Source organism: Falco peregrinus, chromosome 3 (assembly GCF_023634155.1).
Source record: "Falco peregrinus isolate bFalPer1 chromosome 3, bFalPer1.pri, whole genome shotgun sequence".
NCBI classification, from domain to species: Eukaryota; Metazoa; Chordata; class Aves; order Falconiformes; family Falconidae; genus Falco; species Falco peregrinus.
In genome coordinates, this window is record NC_073723.1 from 117,423,463 (window position 1) to 117,442,830 (window position 19,368).

Here is a 19,368-nt window from a genome sequence, read left to right on the forward strand (position 1 = left end):
AGCTTTCCTGGGAGATACAGCGTGTTCAGGTGGCTTTAAAAGTCGCCTGTGCCAAATCCTGCCCTGATTTAAGCAGCGGGGTTGGAAGTCAGCAGTCTTCTAGCTTTCTGCCAGTGTAAGCAAGAGCAAATTTGCCTATTGGAGCTGGAATTTGTGAAGCGGTTCACTGAAGCATTTGAATCCCGCCCACCTCGCCCCACCCCTCCCTTCTATTTTATTTTAATTTTTATTTATCTTTTCAAATATCCCTCAGTTAAACAAACGGTCAAACTGGTGACCATTTCCCTGCAGCCCTAGGGAGGGGCTGAGCTGATCTCATTCCCAATCCGGTGACTTTCCAATCAGCTTCTTTCCTCCCCTCCCTGGCAGCCTGCTTCCGTGCCCTCTCCTTCCCAGCCCCAGCTCCTGGCTGGGTTGGTCTCTTTTTTCAATTTGAATCAAAACAAACTACCAGGTTCAAACTGCTCCCTAGTCAGGAACATGCTGAACGGGAGCCTCTGCTCCTGGCAAGGGCTACGGAAACTTGCCACGAAGAAACACCTCAGCCATGGAGAGAACTTGTTTTCAAGTAGATGGTATGTCTGGACCACAGCAAGGTCAGGACAGTTAGAAGTCTGTATCTCTGAGCTCTGTAAAAGCACCGAATTCCCTCAAACATACAAAGACTTGGCAAGAGGTCTGTGCAGCTCGGGAGCAGGGGAGATGACTCTGATGGCAGCACGAGTCCCTTGGATTTACCCTGGCCTCCCCCAGCCCTGTTTGTTGCATTCCTCATATGAAGGAATGAAGAGTCATTTCTGCCCCATCAGCGCATCGCGAGCTGATGCCTTTCCCAGGGACTCCAGATGGTTTTGCTCTCTGTCTCTCTGTTTGTGTCTGCACTACTGGTAATTCAGGCCTGTCTCACATTAGCTTTTGAGATGAAACCTTCCCACAATTAGTTACAGTCTGTGCTCTTGCGCTGCAAAGGACGTAGGGCTGAGCTGTCAGAGCGCTGTCTGGGAGATCCGTCCCACACACGAGTCCTGTTCAGGTTTCTCTATTTCAGTCAGGAGTGTGATTTTTCTAGTGAAATCATCAAACCAAGACAGTCTCTGCTACAGATGGGTAGCGACAGCCATTTAGAGATGCCTCATACCTGGCTCATCTCAGACAGGAATGGCAAATTTCAATATAATCTTGTTTTACACCAGTGCAACATCCCTCCTCCCTTTCTCTGGCCTTCTTTTCCCACCACTGAAATAGGGAGAGGATCCTGTCACTCCAGGAGCGCCACATCACAACTGTCAGAAAAATGCTAAGCTTCTTCATGCCTGCCCATGACCTGCCAGGGACTGGAGCTCAGCAGCTCACACTGCTCAGGGGCAACACGCTCCACAGACACCCTTGTAGCACCCCTGCCTCTCTTGGAGAAGAAATGTTTGGCTCCCTTGCTAAATTAGCTTGCTAATAACAGGGTTCTTGATATCCCAGGCAGGAATTTAACACTCCAAGGCCAATCCTAAGTGTGGTCCAAAACTGCCAGCTGGGCCAAAGCCATTTGTATTGTGGCAGGCATGCCAGAGCGCAGCTGAGATGAGGGATAGCTGGAAAATATCTGGGAAATATAAGCTCTAGGGAAGGACTTGGGTGCAGCAGGTATCTCAAGATAAGCACTAAGTGAGGGTATATGGCAGGCACAGAATTAATGAAGAAAAGCACAAGGAAGGTAACAAGAGAGCTGAAGGGTATTAGGAGACGCGGAAGCTTCATTTGTATGCTTTTGTGCAGGTGATTCACTCCCTCTGTGCCTTCATTCATCTATCCATCAAACAGGGAAGCGGCATCATTATCGCTGCTGTATAGACAGGCACGGGGTCTTTGCCTACAGCAAGTCAGGCAGCGCAAGCACTGAAATGCAGGTGCTTCTGACTGTCAGCCTGGGTTCGGTTCGCTAAATCCCATTCTCCATCCCAGAGGTACCGAACAGGGCCTCTGCAGCCAGGAAGGAGCCTGGTAATAACTATGCAAATAGGCTTTGCTGAGAGGAATGGTTTCAGGAATGATGATGGCTGGAAGGCAGTGATGAAGCCACACTTGTCACATGAATAACTACAGTCTGTCCAGTCAGGAGCTGACAGTCTACAGGGAAAGCAGCCCCTTCTGTGCCAATTTAACACGCACTCCAGAGCCACAGCAGATCTTTCTGCTTCGCCTCCCCTGCATAATAAGAGGCAGCGTCCTTCCCATTAGCTGATCTGCCTTTGAACAGGAGGCGAGCTTGGCAGCCCCCATGGGCACAGGGGAACACTGGAAGGAAACAGAGGCTTTTACATGATGTGGGTTGTTGTTTCAGTGTCTCTGCACGAGAGGCTAAACCCTGCAGTTAGGAAGAGTTCCTCAGTCGGTAAATCTCCACTCGACGCTTCACAAATATCACAGAGGAACAAGGTCCCTTGGTGGGATGAATGGATTTAGATTTAGAGGGGACTCCTGCGGTTACAGACTCCCCTTCTCCAACAAGAGACACGTTACAAAGCAAACCGCCCCAGGGAACACCCCACACTCATCCCCCGGCTCCCTCACACCCACCTGGGTCAGGGAATGCCTGGGGCTGGGTGAGGCCTGCAGGCCGCCGTGGCCCACGCCAGGCCAGGTAGTGGTGCTCCAGGCCACGGGGCCCCGCCAGCACCCAGGACGGGCGGCTGGATGCCGAGGGGAGCCGCTGGGGCGGGCGGGCAGCCGGCGCCGCTACGCCGCGGGCCTCGGGCCTTGGGCCTCCCCATGGGCGCTGCCCGCAACCAAAATGGCGGCGCGGGCGGCCGCGCCCGGGGCGGGGCGGGGCGGGGCGGGGCGGGGCGGGGCGGGGCGGCTGCGCAGTGGGCGGGGCGGGCGCGGTGCCGCACTCACTCAGCTCCGGCGCCGCTGTCGTTGCAGCGGGGCGGTGGGACGCTGCGCCCGGAGCTGCCCCTCGTCCTACGGAACGACCCTCGCCTGGCGCCGCCGCCACACCCGGACTCCCACCGCCGGCGGACACCGCCGCCCGGCCGCCGCCATGGGCTCTGAGCGGGACTCTGAGTCGCCGCGCTCCTCCTCCATCCACTCGGCCGCCGCCAAGTGCCCGAAGCCCGGCCGCCGCCGCCGCCTCTCCTTCCAGAGCGTCTTCTCCGCCGCCGCCGCCTCTGCCGCCGGCGGCCGCCGCCGCACCAAGGCCGAGCCGCCCCCCGCCGCCCCGCCGCCGCCCCCCGCTGCCCCGCCGGCCCCACCGCCGCCGCCGCCCCCGCCGCCGCCCCCCGAGGAAGCCCCGGTGGTCCCGGAGGGCGGCGGCGAAGAGGAGCTGGAGTGCCCGCTGTGCCTGGTGCGGCAGCCGGCGGAGAACGCCCCGCGGCTGCTGTCGTGCCCGCACCGGTCGTGCGGGGCCTGCCTGCGGCAGTACCTGCGCATCGAGATCACCGAGTCCCGCGTCAACATCTGCTGCCCCGAGTGCAGCGAGCGCCTCAACCCCGCCGACATCCGCCGCCTGCTCCGCGACTCCCCGCACCTGGTGGCCAAGTACGAGGAGTTCATGCTGCGCCGCTGCCTGGCCGCCGACCCCGACTGCCGCTGGTGCCCGGCCCCCGACTGCGGGTGAGTCCGGGGGTGCTGCCCCCCATCCTGGGACAGCCGGGGGAGGGGGGACCCTCTGTCCCATAGGGTGCTGCCCCCCGTCCTGGGACAGCCTGGGGAGTGCTGCTGTCCCCGTAGGGTGCTGCCCCACTATCCTGGGACAGCTTGGGGAGGGGGAGCTCTCTGACCCCATAGGGTGCAGCCCCCCCCCCATCCTGGGACAGCCTGGGGAGGGGGAGCCCTCTGTCCCCATAGGGTGCTGCCCTCTCCATACTGAGACAGCCTGGGGAGGGGGGACCTGCTGTCCCCTGTCCTGGGACAGCTGGGGGAGGGGGGACCCTCTGTCCCATAGGGTGCTGTCCCCATAGGGTGCTGCCCCCCATCCTGGGACAGCCGGGGGAGGGGGGACCCTCTGTCCCATAGGGTGCTGTCCCCATAGGGTGCTGCCCCCCATCCTGGGACAGCCGGGGGAGGGGGGACCCTCTGTCCCATAGGGTGCTGCCCCCATAGGGTGCTGCCCCCCATTCTGGGACAGCCGGGGGAGGGGGAGCTCTCTGTCCCCATAGGGTGTTGTCCCCATAGGGTGTTGTCCCCCATCCTGGGACAGCCGGGGGAGGGGGGACCCTCTGTCCCATAGGGTGCTGTCCCCATAGGGTGCTGCCCCCCATCCTGGGACAGCCGGGGGAGGGGGGACCCTCTGTCCCATAGGGTGCTGTCCCCATAGGGTGCTGCCCCCCATCCTGGGACAGCCGGGGGAGGGGGGACCCTCTGTCCCATAGGGTGCTGTCCCCATAGGGTGCTGCCCCCCATCCTGGGACAGCCGGGGGAGGGGGGGACCCTCTGTCCCATAGGGTGCTGTCCCCATAGGGTGCTGCCCCCCATCCTGGGACAGCCGGGGGAGGGGGGACCCTCTGTCCCATAGGGTGCTGCCCCCATAGGGTGCTGCCCCCCATTCTGGGACAGCCGGGGGAGGGGGAGCTCTCTGTCCCCATAGGGTGTTGTCCCCATAGGGTGTTGTCCCCCATCCTGGGACAGCCGGGGGAGGGGGAGCTCTCTGTCCCCATAGGGTGCTGCCCCCTCCATACTGAGACAGCCTGGGGAGGGGGGACCTGCTGTCCCCATAAGGTGCTGCCCCATCCATCCGTCCTGGGACTGTTTGGGGAAGGGCAGCCCACACCCTGGTGGAGTGCTGCTCATCCCCAGCAGGTCCTGGGACAGCTGGGTGAGGTGGGACCCACTGTCCCAGGGGGATACTGCCTTTCCCCAGCAGGTTCTGGGTATGGCATCCCAGCTGGGATGGTCCTGGGACCCGCTGTCCTGCTGGGGTGCTGCCCATCCCAGGACAGCGCAGGGAAGGGTGGCTCACCCCTAGTGGGGTGCTGCTGCTGATAGACACTTCTGGTCCTGCCGAGTGCCGTGAAGAGCCCTCATTGCAGGTGTTCTTTGCTTGCTTGTCAGCAGTCTCTTCAGCACAGTACATGGGCACCAAAATGACACTCTGTCTCTGCTGCCTTGCTAGAGCATCAGGATTTGACCTTGGGGACTGTGGAAATACAGGCAAATCGGGTATGAGTGATAGGACTTGAAGGGGGTTTTAGCTGAGCCATCATTTCCCTAATTTAAAGCTTTTTTTTCCCACACAAATGGGAAGCGTGGAGTTTCCCGGCTGCGGGTATTGCTGCGAGCGTGGGGACAGTGCACAGGGACACCCTGCAGCTTCCACGGTAGGGACGAAGGACCCGAAAATGGTCACTTTTTCCCAGTGAGGATGTGTATGCATGGCACAGAGGAGTGATGTTGACTCATCCATTGCCTAAGTGAGGAAATGTCTGTCCAGAAGTCAGCCAAGCCTGATGACTTTATAGTTATGTGTGTGTTGCTTTCATTTTCTCTTCTCTTTTCTTTCAAATGAACTCTGTTAGGTTTCTGTTTGAGCATGAGCCAAAGCTGCCTGGAAAAGGGCTTTGTTCGGGAAACTTAGAGAAGTGCTACGAAGTTTAGCTAGAACTCGGCTTGGATTGCGATTGTGGGTAGCAAGAACATGAAAGGAAAGTCTGACCTAGTAGTCAGAATGGAAAGCCTGGTGGGAGGGTTGTGAAGATTTAATCAGAGCATTGTAATAGCCTTCCTATGCAAATCGGTTAACCTGGCTCAGGTTACCCATTTCACCTCTGGATAAGGGCTTGTTTCTTCAGAAGGCGACGTTAATTGCGAACAACAGCTTTGCACCTTTCCAAAGCAAAATTAACTGCTAGATCTTGATATTTCAGTAGTGCTGGGGATAAGATCAGGGAGATAGAGCAGGTTATGCAGCTCGAAGAGCAATACCAGAGGGAATGCCCCTGTTGTCAGTGCTAACCGGCTAGAGAAAATCCGGTTCCTGCTTACTGAGTCTCAGCTTTTTGGCTGCTATGATATTTATCTGTGCCCAGGATAAGGTGTAAATGCAACAGACATCGCCCAGGCTGTCTGGTTGGAAGGAGGAGGCCCCAGCACAGCCCAGAGGTTGTTGACTCTTTGACAGTAACCCAGCCTGAGTCTGTTCCGACTGTTGCTTGAGGGGGGTTTGGGCAGACTGGTGCAATGCACAGCTCTTCGTGCTAGCAAAACCCTCCTGCCTGGTTAGCAGCGTGAGCCAGGCGATGTGCTCGGGCATCCTCTGAGCTGCCCAGCAGAAGCAAGAAGCAACCCCTGGGGCTGCTGGAGACCGGGCATCTCTGGTGGAGCAGTGCTGCTGGTGTGTCTGTAGTGCTCAAACAAAGGCTGCTGGAATCAGCCCTCGGGCAGGGAGAGGAATTAATCACCCTATTCATTCTTCCCAGCGAGCTTGTGTCGCTGTGCTTATGTAAAGTCACAGTATGAATTATTTACAACAGGCTTTCCCACTGTAGTAGTGGCGGTGTACGGAGCCAGAGCAGGAGAGTAGGACAGGGGGCACAGCGATGCGTGGCACTGGGTGTCACCTACGGCCAAGGTGATGACATCCAGGGGCTGCTGGGCCATGATGGACAAAACCCCAGGCATGTGGCACACAGCATCCTATGCCTTCCACGCCTACCGCAGTCTTTGTAAATGAAAGAGCCTGGCTGTGCTGCTGGGGAGGAGGAGGACCAACATGACACCGGTGCATGTTGCCATGGAAGCGCTGGTCAATTGATGCGCCATCAGTCGCAATACAAATCGTTTGCAGCTTTTTTATTTGTTTCCGTGCTACAATCAGGTGGTATCGCTGTCTAGTGTTTGTCACACTACATCTCTCCTAGGAGCTTGGGAGAATAACAGAATCTTTAAAGAAACGGAGCTGTGTGGGCTGAGCTCGGTGAATGAGGCTGGAGGCAACCGGTGAGGCTCAGGCTCCCACAGAGCAGCAGGAGGAGGGACGGAGGCAACTCGTGGCCATCCAAGGAGTGGGCTGGAAGCGGAGTTGTGCGATTCCTGGGATCTTGGGAAGACGGTTGCTGTCATCGCTGTGTGGGGACAAGTCAGTTTCCCTTTTTGGCTGCTGGGGTTGAGCCTGGAAGTGGCAGTTGAAGGCAGCGATGTGCCAGAGGTCAGGTGTGGAGAGGGCACGCGTTGGCTGCCCGCATCCTGCTGTGGCTAATCCTGGGCACGTTGCTTCAAGAGCCTCTTTCTAGCTGACCTTGAATGTGGAGGTGTGTTATTTCTTTCCCTAACAAACAGCCGTGTAGTTTGTTTCCCTACAGCTGTGGGCTTGTTTGTGACGTTTGTCATTTCTCTAGGAATAACATATAAAAGGCAATGATTGTTATTTCTGGTAGGATTTGCTCGAGTGTTTAGAAAAACCTTACCTTTCCAGTGAGGGGTTAATTTGGAGCATGGGGTTGCTTACACTGAGTTTTCCTAGCCCACTGTTATGATTTGAAATAGCAATGTGTCATAACACAGCTGGTCAGATAGCCCTTTTTTTTTTTTTTTTTTTTTTTTTTTTCTCTGAGGGTAGGTCCTTGGCTGTATATTAGTGACAGGGTGAGGATGCTTGGTGGGATCTTCCCTAGACAAGGAGTCCCTGTGGGTCAAGTTTGTCCCTTCCAAACCCCCAGGCTGTCTGTATCGTGACTCTTCTCCAGTACTGGCTTCACATGCAGGAGCGTGCAGCTGTTGATGCACACGGGCACCCTATGGTCGTGCCTCCCAGCCCTGTGCTCAGCGTGGAGATGTTGTTTCTTTGGTGATTGTGTCGTACCCTGGCAGATGAAGTCGCACAAACTCCCACGGGATATGAATCATTGTGGTATGACACATTCAGCGGTTCTCACGCTGCTGCCTCTGAGAAGAGGCAATACAACTTGAGCTACACAAGCTCTAAATATAAAACCTTAAATAGGAGTTATTCTCCTTTGACCGCTAACAAAAATACTGAGGGTGAGCAACAAAAATACCCTTTGCCGTACTGGTGTCGCAGAACTGGAAGGCACTTCTGGAATTGCTCGGTTCAGCCCCTGCCAGTGGAAACGAGCTCATCCTAGGTGACTGTAAGTCAGCTTTCCTATAGTGGTGCGTGGTGGTGCTGCTTAGGCTTCTGTGTGTGCAGCACGCTTCCTTCGGGGAGCATCACGCCGCTGTCGGAGGAAGCGAGCTGGTTGAACCTGGCATCCCTCCCTTGCGCATTCAGGTGGTTTCACTCAAGCTTACTCCGAAGGCAGCGTTGCTCTTCACTGTCCTTTAAAAAAGGAAATTCTGTGGAGATCAACAAGAGCTTGCTTCTTGAGATAGCTACCCACAGAAACCCCTGCTCTTTTGCTTTTTTAGACTCATTCAGTTGATAGAAGTGCCCAGGACAGCCTCAGCTTTCCTAGACTCCTCCAGGCTGTATAGCATCCACCCATATGCCTGTTCTGAGGAGCTGGGGTGTGTGTGTTTAGCTGCAGGTGCCTGGGAAGAGCAGCGTGAGCCTGTCCTAGGAGCCTGAACTGGCCGAAACGGCAAGCTGTTAGCTGGGTGCGTCAGGCAAGACAAATCTGGTCTGTGGAACTGACAGTGAGAACTGCCAGCAGTTATTGAGGAGAAAATTCAATATCGTAAGCTGTCTGTATAAAAGGTATCTGCCCCAAGTAACCCAATTAGCACTACTTAATTTCAGGCCCTGCAGTGCAAGCCACAGGACTGGAGAGAGCAGGAATTTGTCTAGCGTGCAGGCTGCTGTACAGCCAGCGATCAGAAATGAGATGAAAGAAATGAGCTGGGAGAGGTGTGCTGACCATCTGCACTGGCCGACGGGCCCCGCGGGGCAGCATTGGGGGTTAAAGCATGTACTCAGCGTAGCCTGCGAGCTTGCTGCAGCACCTCTTCAATCAGCTGCTCGGAGCAGAGCAGCTGAGGCAGGAGGGCAGAGCTGAATTAAAGGGCTGGCTGGACTGTCGCTTGGTAACTTTGCCTTTTACTAATTCACCTGGTGGCTTCCTTCTCCAGTTATGCGGTTATTGCCTATGGCTGCGCCAGCTGCCCCAAGCTGACCTGCGAGAGGGACGGCTGCCAGACGGAGTTCTGCTATCACTGCAAGCAGATATGGCATCCCAACCAAACCTGTGACATGGCCCGCCAGCAAAGAGCGCAGACGCTCCGAGTACGGACCAAGCACACGTCGGGTCTCAGTTACGGACAAGAATCTGGGCCGGGTATGGATTCACGTGGTTTTTTGGTTACTCAGTGCTGCAGTTACGCTTGTGAGGCTGAGCAAAAGCCATCTGTGTGCAAAACCCGCTCGCATCAAAGCAGCGGGGCGGGGGTGCCCTGTGGGGAGCCCTGCTGCATGGCACAGCTGAGGGTCTCCAGCAGCCAGGGGTGAGAACAGCTGTGAAACTCGGAGTCATTTCCCCTTCTTGTGTTTTAGAATAAATCTGTCAGGCTCCTCCAAGAACGCAAAGCAGATCGGTAGGTGAGGGTGTGCTTTGCATCCTGCGTCACGGCAGCTCCCCTCATCCGCCCCAGCTAGGCTTGTGGCTCTTTTGATCTTGGATGTTCTCACTTCTTGCTGCTCTAAACCCTGAACAAATGGGTACTTTTTACCCTTGCAGCTTCAAATATGCCTGCTGTGGTAGTGAAGAGTAACATTCATGCCTAACTGAGTGTGGGGAGCCTCACTCCGGGCGCTGTTAGGTGTTAATAATGTCAGGTCCAGAAAAAATGTCAACCCACAGACTCCTACGCTGCCTGGTAGGAGCTGCTGTGTCTACTGAGTTCGTGTTTGTTAAAAATAACCGTATTGCCTCTGGGAGTGGGCAGTAAGGCCGTTTTATAAAGTCCCACCCTACCCCCAGACAAAATACTCTGCTTTTCCCCCTATGTCAGGAGTTTAAATGTTAATATGATTACTTGGAATGGAGCTGTCGTGGATGGTTCAGAGGTGGCTTAGTGGTGTGTTGAGGTTCAACATGCCCCAGTTAGAGGGCCCTGATAATGGGCAGCATAGACCCTGCCACAGCCTGTGGTACAAACCAGCAAGCAAAAAATAGTTTCTGAGGGTTTTGAGGGGTTTTTTCATCCTTTAAAGGAGATCCCAGCCAGGAAGAGCTTAGCACTTAGCCACTGAAAGGAAGATTCTTGAGACAGTGGTTTTTCCCCACCCCGTTCTTGCTGGCTTCAACATAGTGATTAATAAGGTGCGAGCTGGTCCCGGCAGCTGGATTTCATCTTGTTGAGTGTTGCAGAGGCTGCCAGCAAAGCCCTGAACCACCGCACAGCCATTGCATAACGCGATCAGATGACACTTGAGTTAAGGAAGGGATGAAGGACCCTTATCCTGCTCTGCCAGCAGCAAACTGGGGACCGGACAGCCTCTAGACCAGACCCCCCGTGTGCAGCTGCAGACCCCCTTCGCCTTTCGGCTGCTTTTGAAGGCCAGTTTCAGAGTTCTTCTGATGCCGCCTTCTCCCAGTTGTTCTGTCATTTTTGGCCGGTGAATCACCTTAGTGGAGCAATTTATGTAATGGTTCATTCTTACGCTGTTGCCTTGGCTAGCGCAGGGCCGGTATGACTTGTTCCCAGCATTTAAGCACGTTCTGGAAACCATCCCGTTTGAGGCTAGGATAAGGTCCCTGCTGTCCAGGGAAATGGCTTTTTGGTGGGATCTGTCTCATCGATCTCTCTCTCTGAAGATAATAAGTAATACACAACAATAAAGACGCAACCGTCCCCACCTCATCTGTGCTAAGCAAAGGGGCTCTCCCTGTGCAGAAAACGCAGGTTTCAATCCCTCACGAGATCCCCCTCGTTGATTCTAACGACTCGCAGGAGAAAGTCCAACTCAGTGCCATGCTTCCTCCCCGCAGCCGATGACATCAAGCCGTGTCCGCGCTGCAGCGCTTACATCATCAAGATGAACGACGGGAGCTGTAACCACATGACCTGCGCGGTGTGTGGCTGCGAGTTCTGCTGGCTGTGCATGAAGGAGATCTCAGATCTGCATTACCTCAGGTGAGGAGGGGAGCGCCACGCCTGCCTTCCTGCCGCTGGGGTAGCACGTGCTCCTCCCAGGCTGTTTGGAGGAGGTCACGTCGTGCGTCGGCCTTTCATCCTCCTGCCTCGCTAATCAATCCGAAAAATTTTCTTCTTTCTGATCCAAAGAGATCAACTTTCCTCCCACTTGACCGTACGAGGATGCTCTTCCACTCCAAAAGCTCCTCCTGATAACAACTGCATTTGAGAGCTCTTCCCATGTTAAACACAGGCAGCGTGATAATCACCTTGATGAGCAAATTAATCTTGATGGGGGGGTGAAGAGGGAAGCCTTTTTCCTGCTGTCTACCTGCTTCCCAAGTTTTGGGTTTTGTTCATGTGAAAGTTGAAATTAGCGTTCTCGGGAGCACTTAGGAATTGCTATGGTGTTAATATAGTAATTTTTTTTTTCCTTCCATTAAGCCCCTCGGGCTGTACATTCTGGGGCAAAAAGCCATGGAGTCGTAAAAAGAAGATTCTCTGGCAGCTGGGCACGTTGATTGGTGCTCCTGTAGGCATTTCCCTCATCGCTGGCATTGCCATTCCTGCTATGGTCATCGGCATCCCTGTGTATGTTGGGAGGAAGGTGAGTGTGGAGAGCAGCAGGCTGGGGCTGAGGGGTGTGGGCCGTTCTCTGTACTCGAGGCATCCGGCCAGAAATTTGGAGCTGATACAAAGGGTGGATCTTGTCACAGAACCGAAATTCCGTTGTCTCTTCTGAACCTTATCTTTTGGGTTTTGTGTGGGGAGAGGGAAGGTGGTGGCTGATAGCCCTTCAGGCTGAAGTCCTCTCAAACGTATTTTGCATTGCTCTTGTGCCTCTGCCGTGAGCCAGGAGTACCCAAGGAGAAGCCTGGTCCCTTTTTAACACATCCTGTGATGATGGGCTCTATGGGACAGTGGCTGGGCCCTAAGTGTCACACTTTGGCTTGCATAAGTCACTTGTGTTTGGATGCTGACTGCCCCAGCTGTGTGATGCTGTGGTGCGTCTGTGCTGCTAAAGAGGTGTCGAGAGGGAAGAAATGACGTGTCAGCACTGTATTTGTAGTGGCTGCTTTTTCTTAAACACAGACCCACCTGCTAGATCTGGTCTGTGAGGAGCTGTGGTCAAGATGAGGTTCCTTAAGGGTGAATGCAGCTGACAAGGCTGTAAAATCACAAATTCATGTCTTCTGCTGGTGTTTGCTCACAGCCAGGCTCTGTTCTCACCTAGTGCTTCTCCTTCCATCAGATCCACAGCAGGTATGAGGGAAAGAAAACCTCTAAGCACAAGAGGAACTTGGCCATTACTGGTGGGGTCACCTTGTCTGTCATTGCCTCTCCCGTCATCGCTGCTGTCAGTGTTGGTAAGTGGGCACAGTCCCATTCCTTTCTGGTGGGCCAGTAGTCACTGAGACAAGTGGGTAGCCCAGCCCTGTGAGATGGGGGTGCCCAGAGGGCAGTTTCCAGGCGGCTGCTTGTGTGCTTTTCTGGGCACAACCCTCCGTTTCACATCCAGGCTGCCCATCCTGATGTGCTTGAGTTGGCCTGGAGCCAGCACGGGGCTTGTCTGGAGCACCATTTGCCTTGTGCCACAGCCCGTAGTGGAGTCCCCTGGCGCCACTGAACCTGGGGGTTCAGCCAAGGCTGTCTGCGCTCTTTGGGTCCCTTCATCCTGCGCTGTAGTGGCACAAACAAAGGGTTCATCCACTGTCTTGTCTGCAAAATTATGAACTAAGACCTTTAAAAGCAGCGTAAACGCAACTGGAAGAGTCCCTGCCCCAAAAAGTCCTTTCTGTCTGCCCAGCGCAGCTCAGCCTTTACCTCCTCTTAACTCAGCACATCCTGCTCCCTAGGTATTGGCGTCCCCATCATGCTGGCTTACGTCTACGGCGTGGTGCCAATCTCACTGTGCCGAGGCGGTGGCTGTGGAGTCAGCACTGCCAACGGCAAAGGTGTGAAAATCGAGTTTGATGAAGATGATGGACCCATCACAGGTAATGTGGCAACTGCTGAAGGGAAGGGGGTGGACCAAGACCCTGTGATGAAACAGTAGGGGGTCCTAACATTTCCCAAACCTGAACACCTGCATTTAGAAGCAGTTTATTTGCTTCGGTCTCCTGGTGATCAGCTGTGTAGCTCTCGAAGGAGGATCTCGTCCTTTCCTTGCCCTGGATGAGGGAGGGAGGCAGTCTGCGATGAGGCACGTGCTGCCTGCTGGCTGGCCCCCAGCTCTGCCCAGCGTCTGCTGATGCTGGTTCCTGTGCTCTTCTTCCCTGCAGTGGCTGATGCCTGGCGAGCCCTGAAGAACCCCAGCATCGGCGAAAGCAGCATTGAGGGGCTCACCAGCGTGCTGAGCACCAGCGGCAGCCCCACTGATGGGCTCAGCGTGATGCAGGGCAACTACAGCGAGACGGCCAGCTTCGCCGCCCTCTCGGGTGGCACCCTGAGCGGTGGTGTCCTCTCGGGAGGCAAGGGGAAGTACAGCAGGTAACTGAACACATGGGCCCAGCGAGAAAAAGGTAGAGGCTCCCAAGGTTTGTGTTGGTTGAGCAGGTTTAGTTCGAGGAGCTCTCCAGGACTGCGAGGGGTCCGTCTTTGACCTGGGAGTTGTGTCCTAGTGGTTTTGCATCTTGGTCTGTTGGAGAGTAACCAGTCCCAACAGGTCAGGCTACTTCTGGAGTCAGTGCTAGGCTGGCTCTTGCAAGGAGGACAAAATAAATTTCTGTCCCTACCGAGCTCCTTAAAACTGCAGAGCTGTGATGCTTCGGGTTAATTGGGAGCAGCGCGGAGATGCTTGCGTGGCCTGCTTGAAGACCTTCCAGTCCTCTTATCCCAGCCTAGAGGCTTTGATGCTTCCTGTTCTCCAGTGGCCTCTAGCAAGCAGGGTCACTGCTTTCCAAGTCAGGAGGTTACACCACAGTTTTCCTCTCCGCTTGCCTGTGAGTCAGTTTGCTGGGTAATTAGAGACACGTGTTGATATGGCAGCCAGTGTATAATCACGGCTGTGTGCTCGGTTCGTGAAAATCAGTTCTTAGCAGGAATTGCATGAGTCATCGATACAAACACAACTTCGCTTTCGTCATGGAAAACAGAATGGGTTTACCTAAATGGAGCCAGAAATGAGCCTAAATGAGAGGAACTGTTGGGGTTAAACTCTGTCATGCCAAGCTGTGCCAGCACAGAGGGTCTCTTGCATTCCCGTGACGAACAGTGACCGCTTGGTGCCCCTTGGGGACCATCTAAAGCATTTCTGAGGAATCCTCTTTTTTCCTGCAGGCTGGAAGTTCAGGCAGATGTCCAGAAGGAGATTTTCCCCAAAGACTCGGTCAGCTTGGGGGCTATCAGTGACAACGCCAGCACTCGAGCCATGGCTGGTTCTATCATCAGCTCCTACAACCCCCAGGACAGGTAGGAGGACTTGCAGTGGTGAGAGGAGTGTTGGTAACGGGTGTCCTGGAAAAAATCTGTGCTCTGTGAGGTGCTGCTGTGGGTGGTGGGGTGGTGGTGGTGGTTGCACCAGCCCATTGTTCTGTAGCTGGCAAGCGGGTTGGGCCTTTTACTAGCACAGGAGGACGACTGGGGCCAGTGTGGGAGCAGCCTCCATGTGCAGTGTGGTGGCTGAGGAGGGGATCTGCAGCACAGGGCCCTCAAGGTCTGTTCCTGGCTGCTCACAGGGACTCTGGTGCTTTCCCAGTTCAGTTCAGCTCACAGCCTGGGGATGATCTTGGCTGCTGGAGGAGAGCAGCGAGCGCTGTTGTTTCCCAGATGCTGTGGGGTGATGAGCAGCATCTTCTTCATGTCTAGGAAGCGTGATCCTCCCAGTACAGCGATGCGGTGCCTGGTGGTGACCCGGTGGAACCCAGTCGCTGTACCCAGTAACGTGAGGGTGCTTGTTTCTGCAGGGAGTGCAATAACATGGAGATTCAGGTGGACATTGAAGCCAAACCAAGTCACTACCAGCTGGCCAGTGGCAGCAGTACAGAGGACTCTCTGCATGTCCATACCCAAATGGCAGAGAATGAGGAGGAGGAGGACGAGGACGAGGAGGAAGAGGATGGTGGGCAGGAGCAGATGTGCAAACACCAAAGCTGTGAGCAAAAGGACTGCATTGCCAGCAAAACCTGGGACATCACCCTGGCCCAGCCTGAGAGCATACGGAGTGACCTGGAGAGCTCCGACAGTCAGTCGGACGACGTGCCAGACATTACCTCGGATGAATGCGACTCCCCCCACTCTCAGACTGCAGCAGCCTGCCCACAGACCCCCAAAGCTAGAGGTGCCGAGAGCCCAAGTGCCCACCTGAGCCACTGTGCCCAAGCCGAGGGCTGCAGGCTGGATGAAATAGTCAAACTGGAGTGCATCGAAGCCAGAGTATGAGTTGGCCCTCTCCTGCTGAAGAGCACACTCACCGTCATTGCATCTTTCGGGGCTGAGTTGTGTCCGTGTTGGCTTCTGTTTGCGATTCTCCAGCTGGCTCCCCAGCCTCGCCTCGGGGAGTTACTGTTTCTTACATGACGAAAAAGGAAAGAAAAAAAAAATCCCCTGCCCTCTTTTTGTTTTAATTTATTGGTTCAAGCTCTGTGAGGTGTGTAAGAGTGTAAATATGTACGTGTGTCTGTACGTCTGCAAAAACATCCTAAGGGACTATTTGAATAAAGACTCTGGTTGTCATTCGACTCGCATCCAGCTCATCCTTGCAAAGATGCACAGTGACATCCTCTGGCTGCCTTTGCCCCTTGCTCAAGGATTTGTAAACACTGCCCTAGCCAAAGGCATGGGGAAAATGAGGGCACGTCCTCTTCTGCCTCTATGAAGTGAGGTGTGGCAGCCTTGTTCTGTCTGCAGCGGCGATGGGGACAGGGCATGTGCTCAGACCTGCTGTGTCCTGGAGCCGTTGAAGGGAGAGGTCTCCCGTCTCCCCCCTCCCTGTGCAGCAGAGCTGTGTGCAAGTTAAAAGAGGGCAAGGATGGGGACTAACGCTGCGCTGAGCCGAATTCCCAGCGCTGCTGGGTGTAAGGGATCTAAGGAGACCCAGGGCTGGGCTGGTGGCTCAGGCAGGGTACTGGGGACAAGTATCTGAGCCTCTGCCTGGACCAAGCCCTTCCCCAGACCAGTCCCAGGAGCCAGAGCTGCGTCGCCGTCCCTGTAATTAATATTTTTGCTGCCTCACATCTGCAATGAGCTTTGCAGAGAGCATTGCTTGGCAAGGATCTCCCACAAGTGAGGGAGGGCTCCCCAGAACACTCCCAGCATGAGCAGACCTGGGTGGCTCTTCCCACAGCCGCCTCAGCAAGCCATTGTCCCCAGCCCCTCTCAGCCTCTTGCTGTCACATAACTTCCCTGGAAGCTTCATCAGGGCAATTGCCACCAAACCGGCTCCTCTGAGTCACCACTTGGGAAATCAGCCCCAGCCCTGAGCCCTCTGCTTTTCCCTTTGGCTGCAGGTCAATCCCTGGCACTGACGGTGCTGGTCTCTGCCCAGTGGTCCGGCAGCATCCCACCCCACGGGGCTGCTCCATCCCAGCCCCCCTCAGCCCGTGGCCTTGGACCTGGCTGGCTGGATCCCAGCCTGCTGCCATCGCTTCTGGACCAACCTGAGTGTGCTGGGGAGGTGGAGGCAGCGGGATGGATGGAGAAGGGGATGAGACAGCGTGGCGTGGCATGTTGGCACCACGCAGCGTGCCACGGCATGGCCACCAGCTCGGCAGCAAGGGGGGCGAGGGGTGGGGGACAGGGCTGTGCTTCCCCTGGGCAGATGCAGGCGGAGGTGGAGTTAGCCCTTTGCTCATCCTGGGGAGCTGGTCCGACAGGAATTGAAGTAGCAGTGGGGTGCAGCACGCAAGCAGCTCCGGTGGCCTTGTCCTCATCCCAGTTGGTCCCAGCTCTGGTCCTGCCCAGCCATGTGGGAGCCCAATGGATCCGGGGCTGAAGGCCTGGGGGCATCGAGGGGTGCTGAGGGCCTGATCCTGTCCCAGTGACGATGTGTCAAGTGGGTGAGTCTGGGTCCGGCGCGGTGATTGCGACAGGAGGGTGTCCCAGCCCTACGTGCGGCTCCCCTCTCCTGCGGGGGAAACTGAGGCAGGGAGGGAGGGGAGCTGGGGGGCTGGGACGGGGTTGGGGACAGAGCAGGGCTGAGCACTCAAGTGGAGTGACGGTGGGTGCTTGAAGAGAGCGACCCTGGGGTGGGTTCTGCGGGGGGGAACAGCCCCGCTGCTGCTGCTGTCACTCCTCAAAGCGTCGGGTGCCGATACCCAGCTGCTGTTCGCGGGCAGCTGCTCTCCCCGGAGCTTCTGCATCGCTGCAGGGGGCCCCAGCCCTTCCCAGCCCCACGGGGGATGCCTGGCCCCACGGCTGCTGGCCCCACACCGCCACCCTGGTCCTAGGAGAGCCGGCCGGAGCGGTGGTTTGCTTACGTGGGCTGCCACCACATCACCTGCCTTGTCCCCTGCCAGCACGGAGCACGTCCTATAGGGCTGTCCCCAAAGCCTGTGCTAAGCACGGTGCAAGGGCAGGAGGGACAGCTGGGTGCTGGCCACCCCACACCGTGCAGCCCCCTTACCCAGCCCTGCTCCCCCCTCCGTCCCAGGCCACCTCGATCCCAGCAGCCACCAAAGGGTCCTCATGAAAACTGGCCTCATCCTCCTCATCATCGGGCACCTCAACTTCATCGCTGGTGCCCTGGTCCACGGCACTGTCCTCCGCTTCGTGGTTGACCCCCGGGATGCCATTTCCCTGCAGTATGTCATCGCCAACGCTGCCTCCGTCATCTCCGCGCTGCTGGTACCACGGGGTGCAGGGTAGGGAGGCACGGGGGGGCATGGGGGGCATCTGGGGTGGATGCAGATGTGTGTAGGGTGGGCAGGAGGTGGGATGTGGGAGGATGCGAGATGGATGTGCTGTGGATGCTGGGTGGGCAGGAGGTGGGATGCGGGAGGATGCGAGATGGATGTGCTGTGGATGCAGGGTGGGCAGGAGGATGCGGGAAGGTGCTGTGGATGCAGGGTGGGCAGGAGGTGGGGTGCAGGATGGACACTGCTCTGTCTCCCCTTCCCTGCTCTAAATAAGCCTTTCTAGCCCCAAACGAGGTGGGATAAATGCACAGGGACTAGTTGGAGATGCAGCACTGCCCCCTGCCATGCCGAATTGGCCAGATGGGCTTTCAGGAACAATGTCAACAAGGAAAGGGGACTGATGTCCCCAGGGCAGGCAGGCGCTGTGCTCACTGACCTCCCTGCGCTTCCTCACAGACCATCTCCTGCGGAATAGCTGCCCTCATGCTGTCCCGCTGCCTCGCCCCCACCACCCTGGTAAGCACCCCCGGCCCCGCAGCCCCTCGCCCAGCACCCAGCAGGCTGCGGCCAGCCCACGGAGCATGCACAGCCACCACGTCCCCTCGCTCTGGGGAAGGGAGCCTGGACAGGCAGCTGTGCACGGCCCTGGCTCGCTGCGCTGCTTCTTCTCTCCCCTCCTGCAGAAATGGGCAGTTTTCGCCCTGAGCACCAGCAGCAGCCTGGGCTGCCTGTCCTGCCTGCTGGGGCTGGCTGTCTCCATCGGGCTGACACTGGGCACGCAGGGTCGGGCGCTGCTGGCCCCCTGCCCCATCGCTGGCATTGCCCTGGTCTCCCGCGAGTGCCCCTTCGATCCCACCCGCGTCTACGTGAGTCCCCAGTGGGCCGTGGGCTGTGGGTGCCCGCGCTGGGGATGGGGAGGATGTGTGGGGACCTGACGCCCCGTGTCCCCGCAGAGCTCCACGCTGTGCCTCTGGGCCATCTCCCTCCTGCTCGACTCGATGGAGATCATCTTCAGCATCCGCTGCCTCCTGCTCACCGTTGACCTCCTCCACCTCGGCTGCTGCTGCCACGGGGCGCACCGGAGGAAGGTGACGCCTGGTCCCCAGGCTCAGCACCGACCCACTTCCATGCAGGGCTGGGATGGACCTGGCTGGGCTCGGGAGCACCCGGGTGGGGGTAAGATTTGGCAACCTGAAGGTCTCATCCCCCCACTCTCGTTCTCATCATCCCCTCTGCCTTGCAGGTCTCCTTGCAGGCAGCCCCTGCGGAGAGCCCGGACGCTGGGCAGTGCCTGGGTTTGCTGAGGCTGGACAGTGTGGAAACTGCCTGGCTCTGAGCGGGACCCAAGGGGTGACCCCACGGATGTGCCCCTGCCAGCCCTGCACCGTCCCAGCGCCCACACAGGCCCATGACAGGACCCAGCTGCCCCCCAGCCTGGCTACTGGGCGAACGCATCACCTGGACACCACCAGCCAAGACACATGAGCCCATCCCTGTGGCCTCGGGCCATCTGGGGCTGCAGTGAGAGAGGCAACCGGGCTGACCCTGCAGGGAG

The 19,368-nt window shown here is 56.8% G+C and overlaps 2 protein-coding genes across 3 annotated transcripts in view; both read left to right on the top strand.

Moving 5' to 3' along the window:
* Positions 1-15,698, top strand: part of RNF19B (ring finger protein 19B) — a 28,750-nt gene extending 13,052 nt beyond the window's left edge. For both annotated transcript variants that reach the window (XM_055798694.1, XM_055798693.1), the window contains exons 2-10: positions 2,917-3,606; positions 9,016-9,221; positions 10,875-11,019; positions 11,464-11,626; positions 12,272-12,386; positions 12,876-13,016; positions 13,302-13,509; positions 14,299-14,430; positions 14,925-15,698. In XM_055798694.1, the coding sequence (XP_055654669.1) occupies positions 3,035-3,606; positions 9,016-9,221; positions 10,875-11,019; positions 11,464-11,626; positions 12,272-12,386; positions 12,876-13,016; positions 13,302-13,509; positions 14,299-14,430; positions 14,925-15,399 (2,157 nt within the window). In that variant the 5' untranslated portion in view covers positions 2,917-3,034 and the 3' untranslated portion in view covers positions 15,400-15,698. The remainder of the gene's footprint in view (positions 1-2,916; positions 3,607-9,015; positions 9,222-10,874; positions 11,020-11,463; positions 11,627-12,271; positions 12,387-12,875; positions 13,017-13,301; positions 13,510-14,298; positions 14,431-14,924) is intronic.
* A 1,304-nt stretch (positions 15,699-17,002) lies between these two features.
* On the top strand, positions 17,003-19,301 carry TMEM54 (transmembrane protein 54). Its single transcript, XM_055799943.1, has 5 exons — positions 17,003-17,015; positions 17,519-17,802; positions 18,270-18,329; positions 18,497-18,679; positions 18,767-19,301. The coding sequence occupies exons 1-5, from the start codon at positions 17,003-17,005 to the stop codon at positions 19,115-19,117; spliced, it is 891 nt and encodes a 296-aa protein (XP_055655918.1). The 3' UTR covers positions 19,118-19,301.
* Positions 19,302-19,368: the final 67 nt, after the last annotated feature.